A 20,951-nucleotide genomic window follows, 5' to 3' on the forward strand; every position below is an offset into this window, starting at 1 on the left:
TGAATGAGGACATCCTAACAGAGGTCTGAGCAATCACCAAAGCCAAGGCAGCTGCACCCAGGACTCTCCACCTAAGGCCCCGGGCACTGCATAATCAGCACAGCAAGCCCCTGTGAGAGAGGCCCACTGCCCTCAGTCCTTCACATCCCCTTTTCTTACATAAAAATGTAAGTAACAAAAAAGATTCTCCTAAAACAAAGAGATCTCCCAACCAGAAATTTCCTATTACTCCCAGGCCTTCTAAAACAGGGAGAGCAAGAGTATTGGATTCTATAACGCCCTAGGTAAAGAGATGGCAAATCTTCATGTGCTTGTGTAAGTGCATGAGAATTTGCATGTGTCACACTTGAGTTACCACTGATGGAGCTTCTAACATGTGCCATGTACCATACCAAGTGCTTTACCTATGTGATGTAATTTAATCATGCAGAACCCTATGAAGTTTCCTCATCTGTAAATTGGGGATAATAGCACCAATATTACCCCTAATTTACAGTGAGGAAACTGCATCACTTTTTAGCACACATTAAATGCTAAATGCTCAGAGAGGTGAAGTATTATGCCTAAGGCTTCACTGCTAATAACGGCAGAGCTGGATCATGAATCTTCTGACTTAAGAAACCAAGCTCATGGCCCCAGCCAGTTGGCTCAGCGGTAGAGTGTCAGACCAGCATGTGGAAGTCCCGGTTCAATTCCCAGCCACGGCACACAGGATAAGTGCCCATCTGCTTTTCCACCCTTCCCCCTCTCCTTTCTCTCTATCTCTCTCTCTTCCTCTCCCGCAGCCAAGAATCCATTGGGGCAAAGTTGGCCTGGGCGCTGAGGATAGCTCCATGGCCTCTGCCTCAGGCACTAGAATGGCTCTGGGTGCAGCGGAACATCACCCCCTGGTGGGCATGCCAGGTGGATCCCGGTTGGGCGCATGTGGGAGTCTGTCTGTCTGTACCCCCTTCTCACTTCAGAAAAATACAAAAAGAAAAAAGAGAAACCAAGCTCTTAACTACTAGTCACAATGAGGCACAAAAACAGTCAGTGACTGCTGACATCTCCCCAACTCTGCTGTCCTCACCACCCCAAGGAAGAGTACAAAGTAGCTGTGCCCCATGGCCACAGTGGTATTCGAGCCATGGAGGCCAATCAGGCAGAGCCAAACAAGCAGCTGATTAGCTGGTTAATAATTCATAACAAAACAGACACACACCCAGAAATTCTCCTCACTCTCTACCACCAGGAATTCAGACTTCTCTTTATTTTAAATCTGGCTAAAAGAGGTATAGACTCCTTCAGGAATATTTACTGGTCAGGACTGAACTTAAAATTCTAAAGGAATACACTTTGAGCCTCTGCACGTAGATGACAAAGTCTAGTAATACGTGGCTTCTCTCTCTCTGTCTTGATTTCTCTGAAGACTAGCTTGGGGTAGGAGGGGCAACGTGTCCTTACAGGACATCCTGGGCAGAGATGCCTTCTGGCCTCACTACATGATACAGACATGAGCACTGTACTTCCAAAGCTGCTTTCAATGAAGCTGATACAAGATTTCTGTACTTTAGAATAAACAGGAAATGCCCCACGGTGGAATTCCACACCAGCAAAACAGGCATTTCTAGTCTGCTTTCAGGTGGCCGTGGCCAGAGCGCTCCTCAGCCTGCCACAGACAGAAGTCAGACCCAAGGCCGAAGGACTCCTCTGACCACACGTGGCTTTGCTAAGAAGGGTTACATTTCTCTTACTCCCTCCGAATGTTTTCCAGCCAATGGTTAGGAAAATAGATTGAAACCAACTTAGCCAACATTCACCATGAACCAGCCTTGGGCCAGGTCCTGGGAACTCAAAAGATGAAACGTTGTAGTTACTACAGGCAGGCGTTCTAAGTCACAATTGTCTGATGGCTGTTCAAAAGGTGATGCCAGGGGAAGAATACCCAGGTAACATTCATTCTGTGAATCTGTACCACCTTTTTGGGTCAAACTCCTAGTGCTGTATGAAAGGTCTAGCATTTATTTGGGGTTACAATGCTTGCCCTGCCTTCCCCCATTACTCTGTAGCTGGATGAGGGTAGAGATCCTGTCTATCCATCACTTTTTAGCACACAGTAAATGCTAAACGAATAGTTGTTTGGAAAAGCAAGGGCAACACTACTCCAGGATCTGACTTCTGAGGACTGGCCCCACCCTCCCAGGTGGAGGTGCAGGTCTGCACTCACAGCCTGACTCCCTGAGCCATCTACACACACAGGCTGAGCCAGCAGAGCGCCTCTCATTCTACTAGCATGTCTTTTCCTGGGTTTCTACAGTTACAGCTAAAGTACATATGTGTGCTGTCACAAGAATTAATCCAGAAACAAACTAGGAGCCACACTGCATCTCTAACTAAAAAGTCATGCAGTAATCTCAGTGTCCCAACTCCCTGCGTCTTTTTGGTTAAGTGCTAAGAGTCCCTAAGCACACTACACTCTTTGTGCTTCAAACTGGGAAAAAAGCTAGGGTCAGCCATTAAGGTTTTCAGCAGCTGCATTAAGGAACAAAAATAAACAAAGGATAATAAACCTACCAAAAACATTAGGTCAGTTTCCTACGCAATATCTATTCCAAATGTCTTCCGGGTACCCTTTCCCATAATGAAAGCAAAGACACTCAGGAATCAGTTTGTATCTAAACTCTCCTGGGTCTCTAATGACTCTCTAACTCCCAGAGGCTACTGAAAAAAAAGTATGCTTTGTCTCCCAAAACCACTGATGACTGAATGCAACTGCTTCTACTATGACTTTAGTTAAACAGGACCCATTGTTAGTGAAGTTGTCAGGAAATGGGAATGATATGTACTGTCATATTCTCCTATGGAGATTGCAAAAGTCACTTTCTTCACAGTGTAAAGCAGCGGTTCTCAACCTGTGGGTCGCGACCCCGGTGGGGTCCGCCTAAAGCCATCGGAAAATACATAATGCATATCAGGTATTTACATTCCGAATCATAACTGTAGCAAAATTACAGTTATGAAGTAGCCTCCAAAATTATTTTTTGGTTTGGGGTCACTGCAACATGAGGAACTGTATTGCGGGGTCACGGCATTAGAAAGGTTGAGAACCACTGGTGTAAAGGGAGGCTTACTACACCCAGGCAGCAGACTGACAGAGCATTCTCTGAAGCCAATTCTAAGAGTCTTAGAAATGCTGTTGAAAAAATTATGTCTGAAGCCTGACCAGATGGTGGCACAGTGAATAGATCATCAAGCTGGGACACTGAGAACCCAGGGTATTTTTTGTTTTTGTATTTTTCTGAAGTGAGAAGCGGGGAGGCAGACAGACTCCCACATGTGTCTAACTAGGATCCACCTGGCATACCCATTAGGGGGCAATGTTCTGTCCCTCTGGGGCATTGCTCCACTGTAATCGGAGCCATTCTAGCACCTGAGGCAGAGGCCATGGAGCCGTCCTCAGCACCTGGGCCAACTTTGCTCCAGTGGAGCCTTGGCTGCGGTAGGGGAAGAGAGAGATAGAGAGAAAGGAGGGAAGGATGGAGAAGCAGATGGGCGCTTCTCCTGTGTGCCCTGGCTGGGAATCAAACCTGGGACGTCCACATGCCAGGCCAATGCTCTACTGCTGAGCCAACCAGCCAGGGCCAAGGATCCAGGTTTTAAACCCCGAGCTCACCAGCTTGAGCACAGGCTCATCTGGCTTGAGTGTGGGGTCGCTGGCTTGGGATCATGGACATGACCCCAAGGTCGCTGGCTAGAGCCCAAAGGTCACTGGCTTGAGCAAGGGGTCACTTGCTCTGCTGTAGCCCCCTGGGTCAAGGCACATATGAGAAAGCAATCAATGAACAACTAAGGTATTGCAACAAAGAATTAATGCTTCTCATCTCTCTCCCTTCTTGTCTCTCTCGCTAAAAAAATAATTGGTGACTACTAATACTCAGTATTCTACTATGGTGAATCAGGCCCAGGTCCTTGTGCAGGGCTCAGCTCAGGAGACCCCAAGTTTAGGGTGGGTGGGGAGAGGAGGTGGAACAGCTGAGAGGAGCCTGCAGAAGAAATCTCACATGCTACACAACCCTGGGAGCATTTGGGAATCAGGAAGGAGAAGCTGGAAGTGCACATCAGAGTTGTACAGAATAACTATGCCCACTACTTCCACTTCTGTTTTTGTTCAAGGATATAACAAGAAAATAAGGGGAAAATATATGTACTAAACCACTTAAAACAAGTAGCTAATCCATGCTTGGTCAGGCCACAGACAGGTTTTGTGGTACCTACTTTTTCTCAGAGGACTTGGTCCACTGGGCTCAACAAGGCATCAGCAAAATATATGCAAAGGCAGCTGCTGCCGCTGCTGGGACACCCCTCCCCGCTGGATGGGATGGAATGAGGATCCAAGACTAGGTCCTCCACTACACTGAGAAATCCACCCCCTGCTCTGAATGACCATATACTAACCTAATAATATTCAAGTTCTGAAACCACAGAGGAACATCTAGGACTCAGACAAAAACAAAATGATGCAACAAGAAAACACATTGTGCAGCTGAAGCCGATTATACCATTGGCACAGCCTGTCCTGACCCAGCAGATGTCCAATCAACAGAGAACCAGCATCTCCACAGCAGAGCACCCCCTCCCACAAGAGGGCTGTGGCCAAAGGTTCCCATCACCAAAGTTTCTGCTGGCCAACATTTTGGTATCAAATATCACTAATATTTAACTACACTCTGTAGACAGAGCATGACATTTGAGCTCAGGGTAAATAAAGGTACCTATTTATTGCCAGAGGAATGCTGGGAATGGGCAGATTTGGAGTTATGTGACCATGGTTTTTATTGCTGTGGAAGATGTTTACATTACAACACACTCTAATCTTGGTGAAGTGTTCTGGGTCAGAAATGCATAAAGCCTTCCAAACCACCTTTGTAAGGTGTTACAAGGAACTCTCACTGATGATGTGCCCAACGTGACAAGGCAAGTGGCAGAACCACGGATAGAACTCAGAAGAGCAGTTCTCTGAGACAAAGGGCTGCTATCAGGCAGGAAGCAATCCAATACTATCTAACACAGAAGCTGTGCTCTGGAGCAGTTACACTCAGCTGTTCCAAGCCCTCAGCTCTGCTGTTTCTACTGTGCTCTCTGGAGGCTCCATCAAGATACCCAAATGGAAACAACATGCTTCCAAGGAACCAAGAGAAAGATCACGTGCCACTGTGGCCTCTTACCAGTGCTTGTGTTGGTGACACCATTCACTGTCCCATCCACGTCAGTCTCGTCTTCAGCATAGCTCAGGATCAGGCTGTGTTGCCGGCTTGTCAGTCTCCTGTGGGACGAGCAGTCATTGTCAAGTGTTTCCTCTGGAGAACAGCTCTTTAAAGGACCAGGCCGGGGCCAGTGTGGGAAACGTGGGACCCCGACCCAGGCAGAGTACACAACCTGACCCTAAGAACCAGGCCCTCAAACCTGCTTCTCTTCTTCTTTTTGAAGTGAGAGAAGGGGAGATAGAGAAACAGACTCCCACATGTGCCCCGACAGGGATCCACCTGGCAACGCCTGTCTGGGGCTGATGCTCGAGTCAACAGAGCTATTTTAGTGTCTGAAGCTGACACTCAAACCAACTGAGCCACTGGCTATAAGAGATGGAGAGAGAAGGGGAGAGGGAGGAGAAGAAAAGCAGATGGTCGCTTCTCATGTGTGCCCTGACTGGAGGTTGAACCCGGGATATCCACACAGTGGGTCAATGCTCTACCACGGAGCAAACTGGCCAGGGCCACCTCAAAGCTTCTATAAAGAAAATCTTCTCATGATCAAGTGGGATTCATCCCAGAATCTCAAGGATGGTTCAACATACGTAAAACGGTTAACGTAATACACCATATCAACAAAACAAAGAACAAAAACCACATGATCTTATCAATAGATGCAGAAAAGGCTTTTGATAAAATACAACACAATTTTATGTTTAAGACTCTCAACAAAATGGGTATAGAAGGAAAATATCTCAACATGATAAAGGCCATATATGATAAACCATCAGCCAACATCATATTAAACGGCATAAAACTGAGGACTTTCTACCTTAAATCAGGAACAAGACAGGGTTGTCCACTCTCTCCACTCTTATTTAATGTGGTACTAGAGGTTCTGGCCTGAGCAATCAGACAAGACAAAGAAATAAAAGGCATCCATATCGGAAAAGAAGAAGTAAAGGTATCACTTTTTGCTGATGATATGATCCTATACATCGAAAACCCGAAGGACTCCACAAAAAGATTATTAGAAACAATAAACCAATACAGTAAGGTCGCAGGATACAAAATTAACATACAAAAGTCCATAGCCTTTCTATATGCCAACAATGAAATATTAGAAAACAAACTCAAAAAAATAATCCCCTTCACGATTGCAACAAAAAAAATAAAATACCTAGGAATAAACATAACAAAGAATGTAAAGGACCTATATAACGAAAACTACAAGGCATTATTAAGAGAAATAGAAAAAGACACAATGAGATGGAAAAATATTCCTTGTTCTTGGATAGGAAGAATAAATATAATTAAAATGGCCATATTACCCAAAACAATATATAAATTGAATGCAATTCCCATCAAAATTCCTATGAGATTTTTTAAAGAAATGGAACAAAAAATCATCAGATTTATATGGAACTATAAAAAACCCAGAATAGCCAAAACAATCCTAAGGAAAAAGAATGAAGCTGGGGCATTACAATACCTGACTTTAAACTATATTATAGGGCCACGATAATCCAAACAGCATGGTATTGGCAGAAAAATAGACACTCAGACCAATGGAACAGAATAGAAAGCCCAGAAATAAAACCACATATATATAGTCAAATGATCTTTGATAAAGGGGCCAACAACACACAATGGAGAAAAGAAAGCCTCTTCAACAAATGGTGTTGGGAAAACTGGAAAGGCACATGCAAAAGAATGAAACTCGACTACAGCCTGTCCCCGTGTACTAAAATTAATTCAAAATGGATCAAAGACCTAAATATAAGACCTGAAACAATACAGTACATAGAAGAAGACATAGGTACTAAAATCATGGACCTGGGTTTTAAAGAACATTTTATGAACTTGACTCCAATGGCAAGAGAAGTGAAGGCAAAGATAAATGAATGGGACTACATCAGAATAAAAAGTTTTTGCTCAGCAAGAGAAACTGATATCAAAATAAACAGACAGCCAACTAAATGGGAAGTGATATTTTCAAACAACAGCTCAGATAAGGGCCTAATATCCAAAATTTACAAAGAACTCATAAAACTCAACAACAAACAAACAATCCAATAAAAAAATGGGAAGAGGACATGAACAGACACTTCTCCCAGGAAGAAATACAAATGGCCAACAGATATATGAAAAGATGCTCAGCTTCATTAGTTATTAGAGAAATGCAAATCAAAACTACAATGAGATACCACCTCACCCGTTAGATTAGCTATTATCAACAAGACGGATAATAGCAAATGTTGGAGAGGCTGTGGAGAAAAGGGAACTCTCATCCACTGTTGGTGGGACTGTAAAGTAGTACAACCATTATAGAGGAAAGTATGGTGGTTCCTCAAAAAACTGCAAATAGAACTACCTTATGACCCAGCAATCCCTCTACTGGGTATATACCCCAAAACCTCAGAAACATTGATACGTAAAGACACATGTAGCCCCATGTTCATTGCAGCACTGTTCACAGTGGCCAAGACATGGAAACAACCAAAAAGCCCTTCAATAGAAGACTGGATAAAGAAGATGTGGCACATATACACTATGGAATACTACTCAGCCATAAGAAATGATGACATCAGATCATTTACAGCAAAATGGTGGGAACTTGATAACATTATACGGAGTGAAATAAGTAAATCAGAAAAAAACAAGAACTACATGATTCCATACATTGGTGGAACATAAAAATGAGACTAAGAGACATGGACAAGAGTGTGGTGGTTACCAGGGGTGGGGGGAGGGAGGACATGAGAGGGAGGGAGGGAGTGAGTTAGGGGGAGGGGGAGGGGCACAGAGAACTAGATAGAGGGTGACGGAGGACAACCTGACTTTGGGCGAGGGGTATGCAACATAATTTAATGACAAAATAACCTAGACATGTTTTCTTTGAATATATATACCCTGATTTATTAATGTCATCCCATTACCATTAATAAAAATTTATTAAAAAAAAAAAAAATCTTCTAAAATACCTTATTGTTTTAAACAACTGTCACTGTGGCTGTGCTAAATGGTTTACAGGAGGGGGAAAGAAAGCTTTTATGCTTGCCTGGGCAGTGGTGCAGTGGATAGAGTGTCGGACTGGGATGTGGAAGACCCAGGTTCAAGACCCCGAAGTCGCCAGCTTCAGCGAGGGCTCATCTGGTTTGAGCAAAAGCTCACCAGCTCGCCTGACCAGGCGGTGGCGCAGTGGATAGAGCCTCGGACTGGGATGTGGAGGACCCAGGTTCAAGACCCCAAGGTTGCCAGCTTGAGTGGGGGCTCATCTGGTTTGAGTAAAAGCTCACCAGCTTGGACCCAAGGTTACTGGCAAGGGGTTACTCAGTCTGCTGAAGGCCCGCAGTCAAGGCACATATGAGAACGCAGTCAATGAACAACTAAGGTGTCACAATGAAAAACTAATGATTGATGCTTCTCATCTCTCTCTGTTCCGTCTATCTGTCCCTATCTATCCCTCTGTCACTGTAAAAAAAAAAAAAGCTTTTATAAGTGCATGTAAATGTGTGTGTTAGACAGACAGACAGAGAGTATGTATGTGTGTGTACGAAATTATTTAATTAAAAAAAGTGCTGGCCCTGGCCGGTTGGCTCAGTGGTAGAGTGTCGGCCTGGCGTGCAGAGGTCCCGGGTTCGATTCCCGGCCAGGGCACACAGGAGAAGCACCCATTTGCTTCTCCACCCCTCCCCCTCTCCTTCCTCTCTGTCTCTCTCTTCCCCTCCCGCAGCGAGGCTCCATTGGAGCAAAGATGGCCCGGGCGCTGGGGATGGCTCCTTGGCCTCTGCCCCAGGCGCTAGAGTGGCTCTGGTCGCAACAGAGCAATGCCCCGGAGGGGCAGAGCATAGCCCCCTGGTGGGCAGAGCGTCGCCCCCTGGTGGGCGTGCGGGGTGGATCCCAGTCAGACGCATGCGGGAGTCTTTCTGACTGTCTCTCCCCGTTTCCAGCTTCAGAAAAATACAAAAAAAAAAAAAGAAAAAGTGCTGAAAACCCAGTTCTCCCAAAGAGTTGGCATGCCTGTTCTGGATGCCCACAGCACTCTGCTCAAACCTTCCTCCCCGAGAACACAGACATCCTGTGCCATGAACTGGTATAGATTTGTCTCTCCCACCCAACTGTGAGTACCCTGAGAGCAATATCAACAGCAGCAGCCCTGGCCAGGTAGCTCAGTTGGTAAGAGCATTGTCCCAAGACACCAAGGTTGCCGGTTCGATCCCCGGGCAGGGCCCATACGGAAAGCAGCCAATGAAAGCACACTAAGTGGAGCAAAACAAGTGGATGTTTCCTTTTCTCTCTCTCTAAAATCAATCAATTGAAAATAAATACATAAATAAAAAAAAGAAAGAAAATCAACAGCAGCAATAGCTAAGCATTCCCTATGTACTATTTATTTAATTCTCCTACTCAAGGAGGTGAACCTTTTTACATTATCTCCACTTTGCAGATGGAGAACTTGAGCAGGACACACTGACTTGAAGAAGTAACCTGCCTAGGCCTTATCACTTCCGGGGGCAGGCAGAGCCACAACGTGGCCAGGGGGTGTTGGTGGTGCTGAACCACCACACTGCCACACTCAGCACAGGACCTGGCAGGTAAAAAGCCCTCAGCTGGCCCCTGATCAATGGCGAAAGTGAGCAGGGGTCCAGCAGGCCTCACCGTGGCTAAGTGGGCGCTTACTTTGGAACTCTTATCTTGACGTGAATGTAGTGATCTCCGTAGCCATAACTGTTAATCCGGGGGATGCCTTTCCCACTCATCCGTATCTTCTGGTCTGCCTGGATCCCAGGGGGGATCTACAAGAAAAGGAAACCTGTGGTTTTCCTTGGTCTCCAGTTTCCCATCCAGGTTCCTAGAGATAGCCCGCCAACAACCACATGGAAACAGGCTAAGCTGGGGCCCACCCTGAGCACAGCCTGGAACGAGAATGCAGAGGCAGGTGGTTGGGGAGGTGGGCCAAGGAAGGGAGCATGGAGAGCCAAATCTAAAAAGTGGCAAAGTCAGCACAAGGCCGTGTTGCTGAGGCTGCTCCCTGGCCCAGCAGAGGAGGGGATGTGACTCAGAAATTGCTACCCCGAGTGATGACACACTCAAGGCCCACAATCTGTGACTCAAACCCAAGAAATAGACAGACATTCCTCCTGCCTCCCCCAAATCTCATCTCCTCTGAATCCACAACATGTTGGTTGTTTACAGGTTCTAATAATTTGTTAGTCATTTTCCATTTCAGGAAAGACAAAAACACAGCTATGAAGTAGGAGGGTGGCAGACAATCTTGCCCTCTTACCGTCACATTGATTGTCTCATACAGGCCCTGGGCTCTGGCTGTCCCCCCAAGTACAGCCTGAGCTATAGAGATAAAGAGGTCGGAGTGGATGTCTGCACCGTCCCTCCGGAACACAGGGCTTTTCTGCACCTAGGGCCAAACACAAAAGATGAGCATATGCATAGAGAAGTCCTCCTGGAGACTGGACAGCAGCCCCATGTCTCAGCAGCCCGAGCTCAGGGCCGTCCCGTCACACTGCTTCTGTGCTTGGTTGGAGCGCAGCACTTAGGGAGAGGGAGACACTGCACCAGGTTACACGCCAGTCACTTCTCTGCTACAATGCAAGAGCGCTTACATCTCCTCAGGCTCAGACCAAGTCATTCAATTGTGATCAGAAATAAAGTAAAATTGGCTTTTTGAACATTAAAAAAAAACCAATCTTACTTTACTAGAAGGTAAAGAGGAATACAGACTAATAATCTACAAAGACAAAAGTGGTTTTCCAAATGGTCATTTGGCACAAACTACCTTCAAGACAGACTGACACCACCAGAATTTTATAAGCACTGTCATCTCAGACATTTATTGCCTTCCAGTGATTTCTTCTCTCTCAATTTTTCCTTCTCTATTATTAGAGAAAATTAGTTTATTCTCTCTAATAAGAGAATAGAATTTGAAACAGAATCCGAATCCTCTACCAAACTTTTCTCATTAAATGGCTTCTAGCTTGCTGTGCTTATCTTTCATTTCTCAGTCTAGAAAATTCATCCTTTATTTGTCTGTTTTAAATTATGAAATATTTCACATGTATATAAACTGAAAAGTAAATAATATCACGCTATAAATCAGATGTTATCTGATTTATAACAGGTAAAATCTCTTTGCTTCTCCTCACCCCTCTGAGTTAACTGCATTGCTGAATTTAGTATTTATCATTTGTACAAGCATCTTTTTTCTTTTACTACATATTTACATGTCCGTAGGTAAAACATAACATCATCTCGTGTGGTTTACGAGTTTATACAGACAATCTTCCCTGCATTCTCTTGCATCCTCTTTGTAACTGGGAAGTCTCGTTGCCCGTGTGGTCCAGTTCCTTCCGACTGCTCTGCTGTCCTGTGCGACCACAGTGCAGCTCACCCCGCCCTTCTCTTCTCCAAGGACAGCAGGCTGTTGTCTGTGTCTCACTGCTATGAATAAGACTGTCACACACCGCTGTGCCTCTGTCTGCTGCACCTGTGTGGGTTGTTCTCCGGTATATTTCTAGTGAAATGGCCAGTAGAAGCCATTGTCTCCTTTAAGGGTTCCCTAATCTCAGAAAACCAGGTTTGCCCTCGTATATAGCAGGTACAACTGTACCTTTGGCATTGTCCCTACCATCAATTTGACATGTAAATAAAAACACGGAGTTGTTTTTTGTATTTTATGCCTTTTGTTTCCAACTTATAAACACCTTGAAGCAACTTGGTTCTCTCCACACCCAGCACAAAAGCTTAACAGTAACACATTTAGTAACCGCACCAAGGTGACCACTGATCCGCTTGGAAACACGATGGCAGGACATACTTCATGAAGCCCCACCTCTCTCCAGAAGTCTCGGTCACACTTCTCTAAGCGGGCAAAGCCCCAACAAAGGTTGTGCAAGCAGAGCACCTACCCTGAACGTGATGAAAATTTCTCTTTTTCCTACAGGCATCCTCACAGTCTGGCCATCCTCAACTCCTGTCAGAAAAAAAAAGTTCAGAAGAGAACGATTACTTGGAGATCTCTCAAGGCATTTTCTACTCTGGATCCAAGCTACCGAATTCCTTACTCAGTCCTGTTTCTTTTTTTTTTTTTTTTTTTTTTCTTTTTTTCTTTTTTCATTTTTCTGAAGCTGGAAACAGGGAGAGACAGTCAGACAGACTCCCGCATGCGCCCGACCGGGATCCACCCGGCACGCCCACCAGGGGCGACGCTCTGCCCATCCTGGGCGTCGCCATGTTGCGACCAGAGCCACTCTAGTGCCTGAGGCAGAGGCCACAGAGCCATCCCCAGCGCCCGGGCCATCTTTGCTCCAATGGAGCCTCGGCTGCGGGAGGGGAAGAGAGAGACAGAGAGGAAAGCGCGGCGGAGGGGTAGAGAAGCAAATGGGTGCTTCTCCTGTGTGCCCTGGCTGGGAATCGAACCCGGGTCCTCCGCACGCTAGGCCGACGCTCTACCGCTGAGCCAACCGGCCAGGGCAGTCCTGTTTCTTATTAATGAGGAACACCACTGTTGTCCAATATGGCAACAAGTATGACTTTTCAAAGGTGTGCCGTATAATGACTTATAATCAAACAAGAATGCCTTCTATTCATTAATTAAAGTTTGCTGAATACCTACCTGCCTTATGCCAGGTCCATGCAGTACTCAGGCAGTGTCCAGTCCAGTAGTGGAGACAAAATTAATCAAATAACAACACTAATAATGTCATTATAAACAGAGCCATATTTTCAGAAGGAAAGTCAGTCCAGACTAAGCACATCCAGACTAAGGTCCATCTAAGGAACAGGAAGAATTCCAGGAGCTTCCCTGAGGAAGCCCGTAAGAAGAGTTAGCTGCTGAAAAGATGGTGGAAAGCAAACTTCAGATGCAGAGAACAGTATACGCAAAGGCTGTTCTGGGAGGCATTACATCCCATTCAAGGAGCTACAGGTAAGCAAAGGAGGTGCAGAGCAGGCAACAAGGGGAATGCTAATAAGAGGGGAGGCTAGAGAGACCAGCGGGGGCCAATAAGAAGCCATTTTTGGCCCCTGAAAATCACTGCAGGGTCTTTAATAGGGTGAGTAACGTGATCAGACTGCCCTGTGGAAAGAGCATCCTGGGAACAAGAGCCAGTTGGGGAGAAGTCACAGGTTGCCCCAGTGTCCAGAAGGAGGGGTGGTGGGTGGTACAGACTGGGCCGGCAGTGAGAACGCTGGCCTTGAGGACTAAATACGGAGATGAAGGAGGAGCCCCTTCACTACGCATTGGGAAGGGTGGGCATGTCAAGTCCCTTCTTCCCAAAGTGACACATAAATACAGATTTTAAGAATAACTAGTGCAAAGAGAAAAATGCAAGGAGATTCTAATGCCCCTTCAGTCCAGGGCTCCAGGCTCACAAGAAAACAATGTCTCAGCTCTCAGTCCCACGTGTAGAGAAGCCCAGAACCCACCTGCAGGCACAGGAATAACCACTTTCTTCTGCTGCTTGGCTTGTCCGGACCCCCTGCATACCACACAGGGGGACGTGATGATAGTGCCTCGGCCACCACACCTCCGACACGTGGAGCGCATTACAAAAGGGCCTGTATTTATGGTTTCCTGATAAAATAAGAGAAGGAAAATGGAACCTTAAGTACACAAGGAAACTCTGACAGCCAAGGTTTTGGGACCACATGTGCACAACATAAATGTTTCATTAAAGACTCATGTTCCGTGTGCATACACACTAAAACACAGTGCCTGAGGAGCACAGGTACACAGGCTCAAATGCTCAAATGCTTCATCTGACCTTCTAGAAGTGACTTCTGATTCCAAATCACCAAGGTGACTTCATGACACTGAAAAGTGAGATGCTGTCTCTATAAAAGGGCAACTATTCTTACAGATTAAAGGAGACAAAAGAGATGACAAGCAAGTGCTATATAAGATCCCAGTTTAAATCCTGGACCAAGAAAAAAGGCATTGTAAGGATAATTGAATTAAATTAAGTACAGATAATGGTCATGTATCAACAGACTCCCGCATGCGCCCGACCAGGATCTACCAGGCATGCCCACCAGGGAGCAATGCTCTGCCCACCTGGGGCTTCGCTCTGTTGCAACCAGAGCCATTCTAGTGCCTGAGGCAGAGGCCATAGAGCCATCCTCAGCGCCCGGGGCCAACTTTGCTCCAATGGAGCCTTAGCTGTGGGAGGGGAAGAGAGAGTGAGAAAGGAGGGGGGGAAGGAGGGAGAAGCAGATGGGCACTTCTCCTGTGTGCCCTGGCCGGGAATCAAACCCAGGACTTCCACATGCCAGGCTGACACTCTACCACTGAGCAAACCAGCCAGGACCAACATTAAATTTCTTTTTTCTTTTTTTTTTTTTACAGAGCAGAGATAGACAGGGACAGACAGACAGGAACGGAGAGAGATGAGAAGCATCAATCATCAGTTGCGCGTTGCGACTTCTTAGTTGTTCATTGATTGCTTTCTCACATGTGTCTTGACCACGGGCCTTCAGCAGACCAAGTAACCCCCTGCTGGAGCCAGCGACCTTGGGTCTAAGCTGGTGAGTTCTTTGCTCAAGCCAGATGAGCCTGCGCTCAAGCTGGCGACCTCGGGGTCTCGAACCTGGGTCCTTCCGCATCCCAGTCCGACGCTCTATCCACTGCGCCACCACCTGGTCAGGCCAACATTAAATTTCTTGATTTTCACAACTATACTGTGGTTCTTTTTTTTTTTCTTTTTAAATTTTTAAAATTTATTTATTTTTTCTGAAGTTGGAAACGAGGAGGCAGTCAGACAGACTCCCGCATGTGCCTAACCGGGATCCACCTGGCACGCCCACCAGGGGGCAATGCTCTGCCATTCTAGCGCCTGTGGCAGAGGCCATAGAGCCATCCTCAGCGCCCGGGGCCAACTTTGCTCCAATGGAGCCCTGGCTGCAGGAGGGGAAGAGAGAGACAGAGAGGAAGGAGAGGGGGAGGGGTGGAGAAGCAGATGGGCATTTCTCCTGTGTGCCCTGGCCGGGAATCGAACCCGGGACTCCTGCACACCAGGCCGACGCTCTACCACTGAGACAACAGGCCAGGGCCAATACTGTGGTTCTTGTTCTTAGAAAACACACCAAAGTACGAAGGAATAAAGGAAGAGAATGTTTGCACCTGCCTCTCAAATGGTTGGGAAAACATGGGTACATGCGCATACAAACAGAACACACACACACACACACACACACACACACACACACACACGGGGAGATGAAGGGGGAGGGGTAGGAACGAGCACACCCAAACTGACAAAGCAAACAGGACAAAATGTTAACAACTAGTGAAGCTGGGTAAAAGGAATAAGGGAGTGGTTCTTTACACTGTTCTATAAGTTTAAATTATATCAACAGGTACCAAAAACAAAAAATGATTAGACTTCCAGCAAAGTGAAGTGTCCCCCAACTACCCCCCAGTTGATTTCAAATTACTAAAATATCCCAAAGTATATTTTTAGAGAAGGCAGCTAAGTCTCCTTGTTCTGTCTGTACTGCTGACCAAGACAGAGCACTCCTGGAGAAATACAAAAGGTTCTAGATAAAATAGTCCACCTACTTATGAATTCTCAAAGCCCTAGGTACTGCTGAAAGAAATATCCAAGGAAGTACAGGAAAAAAGGAATGGCGGGGAGAAGCGTTAGGGTGGCATGAGGTGGGAGGGTGGGAGTCCCCTAGGAAGGTGGGGGGGAGGGGCAGGAGTGGAGGGAGGCAACTCCAACTTGCTCTTACCATGCCAGAGCCGCCGCAGTAGTGGCAGTGCTGCAACTTGGTGCCAGGCTCATTCCCCTTGCCGTCGCACCGCTCACAGGTATCAGTGATGTTCACAGTGAACTCCTTGTTGACACCCTTGGCAGCTTGATTGAATGTCAAATCCATTATGTACTAAAGAAATCAATGGATGGCCTGTCATCTTTCTGAAAGCAGGGAAGGGCACTAGCCAGCGGATTGTAGTTACTTTATTTTTAAAAATTTATTTATTGATTTTAGAGAGAGAGGAAAAGAGGGAAAAGAGCAACATTAATTTGTTGTTTCACTTATTTATGCAATTATTAGTTGACAATCATTGGTTGCTTCTTTATTATTATTTATTTTTTAGAGAAAGGAGAGGGGGAGAGAATGAAAGAGAGGGAGAGAGAAAAAGAGGGGAGAGAAACAGGACACATCAACTCATAGTTGTTGCTTCCTGCATGTGCCTTGACCAGGAAATTCGAGCTGGTAACCTCAGTGCTCCAAGTCAATGTTTTATCCACTGTGCCACCACAGGTCAGGCCATTGGTTGACTCTTGTAGGTGCCCTGACTAGAGACTGAAACCAGCAACCTTGGTGTATCCAGACGATGCTCTCTAACCAACTGAGCTACGTGGTTAGGGCATGCAGTTACTTTACTTTTAAAGACTTTATTTTTTAGAGCAGTTTTGGTTTATAACAAAATTTAGAGGAAGGTACAGAAATTTTCCACATACCCCTTCCCCCTACCCATGTACAGCCTCTCCCATCATTATTACTCACTAAAGTGGTACATTTTTACAATATCAAGAATAAACCAACACTGACACATCATAATTATCCAAAGCCCACAATTTGCATTAGGGTTCACTCTTGGTGCTGTACATTCTGAGTCTGGACAAATGCTTAATGACATGTATACATCATTATAAAAATCACAGAGTATTTTCTTTTCTTTTTTGATTTTGAGAGAAAAGGGAGGAGAAGGAGAAAGAGAAAGAGAGGAGAAAGACAAGCATCAATTCATAGCTGCTTCACTTCAGCTGTTCATTGCTTGCTTCTCATACGTGCCTTGACAAGGGGGTGCTCAAGGCGAGCCAGTGACCCCTTGCTCCAGCCAGCGACCTTAGAATCATGTTGATGATTCCACTTTCAAACCAGCGACTCTGAGCTGAAGCTGCCCAGTGACCTCGGGGCTTTGAACCTGGGCCCTCAGCGTTCTAGGTCTACGGTCTTATCCACTGTGCCACTAACCACTGGACAGACCACAGAGTATTTTCACTGCCTGAAAAATCCTCGGTGCTCTGCCTATTCATTTCTACCCGCCCTAGTTCCTTTACTTTTTAACTGCTTTACTTACCTGTACTCTGCCAAGTAAAAGTAAATGAGACTCCATTGTTCATGCTCCTTAGCATTTTTAGAGGTAATGTTTAGGTAAAAATGTACTTTTCAACAAACTGTTCACAGATAATCCAAGTATACAGTCCTTACAAACAGCTCAAAAAACCCAAAATCGTAACACAAATTATAACCATTCCTCCTCTCTCTTCAACTCTGGTAACGTCTAATTAGGGCAAAAATATGGAAGAAGTCTAGATTGAGCTCTCCTGGAATGATGTAGCAGCTCCACAAAAAGCACACACTAATAAAAAAAACAAAAAACCACACACACTAATAAAGGACTCTGAGAGCCTTAGATGCTGTTTGGTTAAGCAGCAAGTGAGACTCAAGTCAAAATGTATGTACATATTATTACCTATATGATTTTTCAAATTTTGGGATTCTTACCAAAATGGCTGCCTTTGGGTTTAAGCTACTTTGCCTTTTTCTTTGAGAAACAGAAATTGATAAAATCTGTTTGCATCATGCTTAGCAGCTAAAATTTGAATGGTTCTTCAAAATGAGCTTACCTCCTGAGGCTGATTGAATATAGTCTGGAAATCTCCAAAAGAAGATGATGAGAACTCCCCAAAAATCTTCCTGAAGAGCTCCTCTGGGTCGACAGTAGGGCCCCCTTTCCAGTAGCTCTGCCTGGAGCCGCCAGCCCCAGGGTCAAAGCCAGCGGAGCCGTAGGTGTCATACTGCTTCCTCTTCACTTCATCACTCAGCACCTTCCACAAAAGGCATAGGTCAGGCGCTCCCAGATCTCTCAAAGCCCAGGGACACAGACACCAAGTACTGATAATGGTACTGTATTAACATTAAATGTTCCAGTTCTGACAACCGAACCGTAGTTATGGGAAAGAATGTGAACTCTGGAATTGTTCAGTAGTTGTTTCATATATGTTCCGTCCCTCTGATTACATTTTAAATTCCTCCAGGACAGTGGTGGTCCTCTACTTTTACAAGATCCACCATCCCCACCAGACAGCGATGCCCTCTGGGGGGAGGGATCAAACAGGTGTGGAATTCATCCAAAAAGGTGTTCCCAGACCCAGCGACAAGTCCAAGCTCTGTTAATAGAGATTGGAAACTATTTCTCATTGAGATTACTAGTAAGATCTAGAATGAGACCCAAGAATCTTTTTCTTTAACCAGGTGATCTGGTGTGGGGACACAGCCTTCATACTAGACCTCATGACACATCAGGTTGCCCGTGCAACACACTCTGATATGCATGCAGCTGAGTGACAGTGAGTGCACACATCGGTGGGTCACATTACCTCATAGGCTTCTGCCAGCTGGGAAAACTTCTCCTTGGCTTTGGGATCATCCTTATTTGTGTCTGGGTGATATTTCTTGGCAAGCTATGGGAAGAAATGAAAAATTACGACGGACACAAAATAATTACTAAAACTGAACCTCAAACACCTGTAACAATTTCACCTTTATAGCAGTTGTCTAAGACTTTACAAACAATAGCAATTCTTAAAACAAGGTTTAAGACATTAAAACAAACCATCTCTCCATCTCTTCAAATCTGATGTACATTTTTCAATCATAACAAATCTCTATCAAAAATAACAATTCTTTAGAATTTGGCACCTTTGTAAAAGATGCAAAATAGTGTATCTGGTGTACTTTATATAAAGAGAGGAAAATAACTGTATAGATATATATTTTTGGAAGAACATACAATAAACTGGTAACACAGGCTGTTATAGAAGGAATATGGATGAACAGAAAAGACGAAGACTTTTCTTTGTATACTCCCTTGTACTTTATGAATTCTGAATAGATGGAATTTATTACTATTCAAAACATAAATTTAAATACTAAAAACAAAACTAAATTTTACTTGGTTGTGCAAAGCACACAGGTGTACAGCAGCTCTAAAAAGGTTACCTTCTGGCTGCGCTGAGTGTTACTGTGTGGTTTGTATATATGTCCATTCAACATTGATTTCTGCGACTCCTATGCCTTCTAAGTCTGGATTACCACAGGTCCCTTAAGTGAGGGCAAGGAGGTGACAAGAAACAGAATCCTAAAGGTGAGAGTGACTTACTTGGGTGGCCTTCTGGTGCAGTCACTGGTAGCAGTGGGCTGCTTAATATGCTTCTGAAGATGCTGGTCCTCACACCAGCAAATGGAAGCATGTCAGAGGCTGCAGGCTAAGCCCTGAAGGGGGCAGTCTCAAGCATAGCCAGCTGATCACAGTGGGCTACAAAACAAGGCCAACGCCAAGGCAAGATATGTCTGTCTATTGGCTGGTCCCAAACTCCAAGACAAGATATGCTGAAACATGAGATCAGCATATGGAGAAGAGAGGCCTTTTTCAGTCAGGAAGACCTGTATTTTAGTCTCACATGTGCCACATATTAGCTGTGTGGCCTTGGATGTGTGTCAGTATCTCGCCAAACCCCTTGCCGCAAGGATTAAATAACGTCACACACACAAAGCTTTTTATCAAGATCTGACTCTAGTAACTGCTCCACATAGCAACTTAAAAATTTTTCAGTTTTGTCCTGTCTGTCCACCTCATCTGTCCCTCTCTGTCTCTCGCTAAAAAATAAGTAAATAAAAAAATTTCAGTTTTGCCTTGGCTGAATAGCTCAGCTGGTGAGAACACAAAGGTTGTCACAATACACAAAGGTTGTCAGTTCAATCCCTGGTCGAGCACATACAGGAATATACTGATGTTTCTTTTTCTCAAATCAATAAATAAAAAATAAAAATTTTCCAGTTTTACACTGCACAGTTTTTAAACGATCTTTTTATTTCCACAACTAAAAACCTGAATGGTTCCCTACTCTTTTAAATGAAGTCTCTAGCATGTGCTAAGGGCCTGGCCACAGCCTCCATCTTTTCTAGCTTTTCCCTCCCTTGCAGCAGGTACCTTACCCTCCAGCTCAAAAGAGGCATGCTATTCACTCTTCCCCAGCCAGGATCTCTGCTTTATTTCCCCATGCCTTTGCTCATTCCATTACAACTCAGTAGTAAAAAGCTTAACTCAAAAAACGGGCCAAAGGATCTGAGTACATTTACAACAAATGGCTGATAATCACATGAAAAGATGCTCAACATCACTAGCCACCAGGGAAAAGCAAATCAAAACCACACTAAGACACCACTTCACACACACCAGGATGGCTAGAAACGAAAAGACAGCTCACAACAAGTGGTGGTCAGGATGTGGAGAAACTGGTGGGGATGTAAAATAGTGTAGCTGCTTTGGAAAACAGTCTAGTTGCTCAAAAGGTTAAATATGGAGTTATCATTTGACCTAGCAATTTTACTCCTATGTGTATGTATATAGCCAAGACAAATGAAAACATCTACACAAAATTTATACATGAATGTTTACAGCAGCATTCACAATAGCAAAAAAGTGGAAACAATCCAAGTATCTATCAGCTGATGACTGGAATGAAAAAATGTAGCATATTCATGCCATGGAATATTATTTGACCATTAAAAGAAATAAAGTGATACATGCTTACAACATGGATGAAACTTGAAAAGATGCTAAAGTGAAAGAAGATAGTCACTAAAGGCCATGTACTATATGATTTCATTGCTACGAAATGTCTAAAATAGGCA

General features: G+C 44.8%; 1 protein-coding gene across 2 annotated transcripts in view; it reads right to left on the reverse strand.

Moving 5' to 3' along the window:
* Positions 1–20,951, reverse strand: part of DNAJA3 (DnaJ heat shock protein family (Hsp40) member A3) — a 34,435-nt gene that overhangs the window by 3,430 nt on the left and 10,054 nt on the right. For both annotated transcript variants that reach the window (XM_066275055.1, XM_066275056.1), the window contains exons 3-10: positions 18,635–18,718; positions 17,882–18,082; positions 15,975–16,127; positions 13,671–13,818; positions 12,152–12,216; positions 10,516–10,644; positions 9,909–10,024; positions 5,205–5,302 (exon numbers count right to left, since the gene is read on the reverse strand). In XM_066275055.1, the coding sequence (XP_066131152.1) occupies positions 5,205–5,302; positions 9,909–10,024; positions 10,516–10,644; positions 12,152–12,216; positions 13,671–13,818; positions 15,975–16,127; positions 17,882–18,082; positions 18,635–18,718 (994 nt within the window). The remainder of the gene's footprint in view (positions 1–5,204; positions 5,303–9,908; positions 10,025–10,515; positions 10,645–12,151; positions 12,217–13,670; positions 13,819–15,974; positions 16,128–17,881; positions 18,083–18,634; positions 18,719–20,951) is intronic.

This window comes from Saccopteryx bilineata, chromosome 4 (genome assembly GCF_036850765.1).
Source record: "Saccopteryx bilineata isolate mSacBil1 chromosome 4, mSacBil1_pri_phased_curated, whole genome shotgun sequence".
NCBI lineage: Eukaryota > Metazoa > Chordata > Mammalia > Chiroptera > Emballonuridae > Saccopteryx > Saccopteryx bilineata.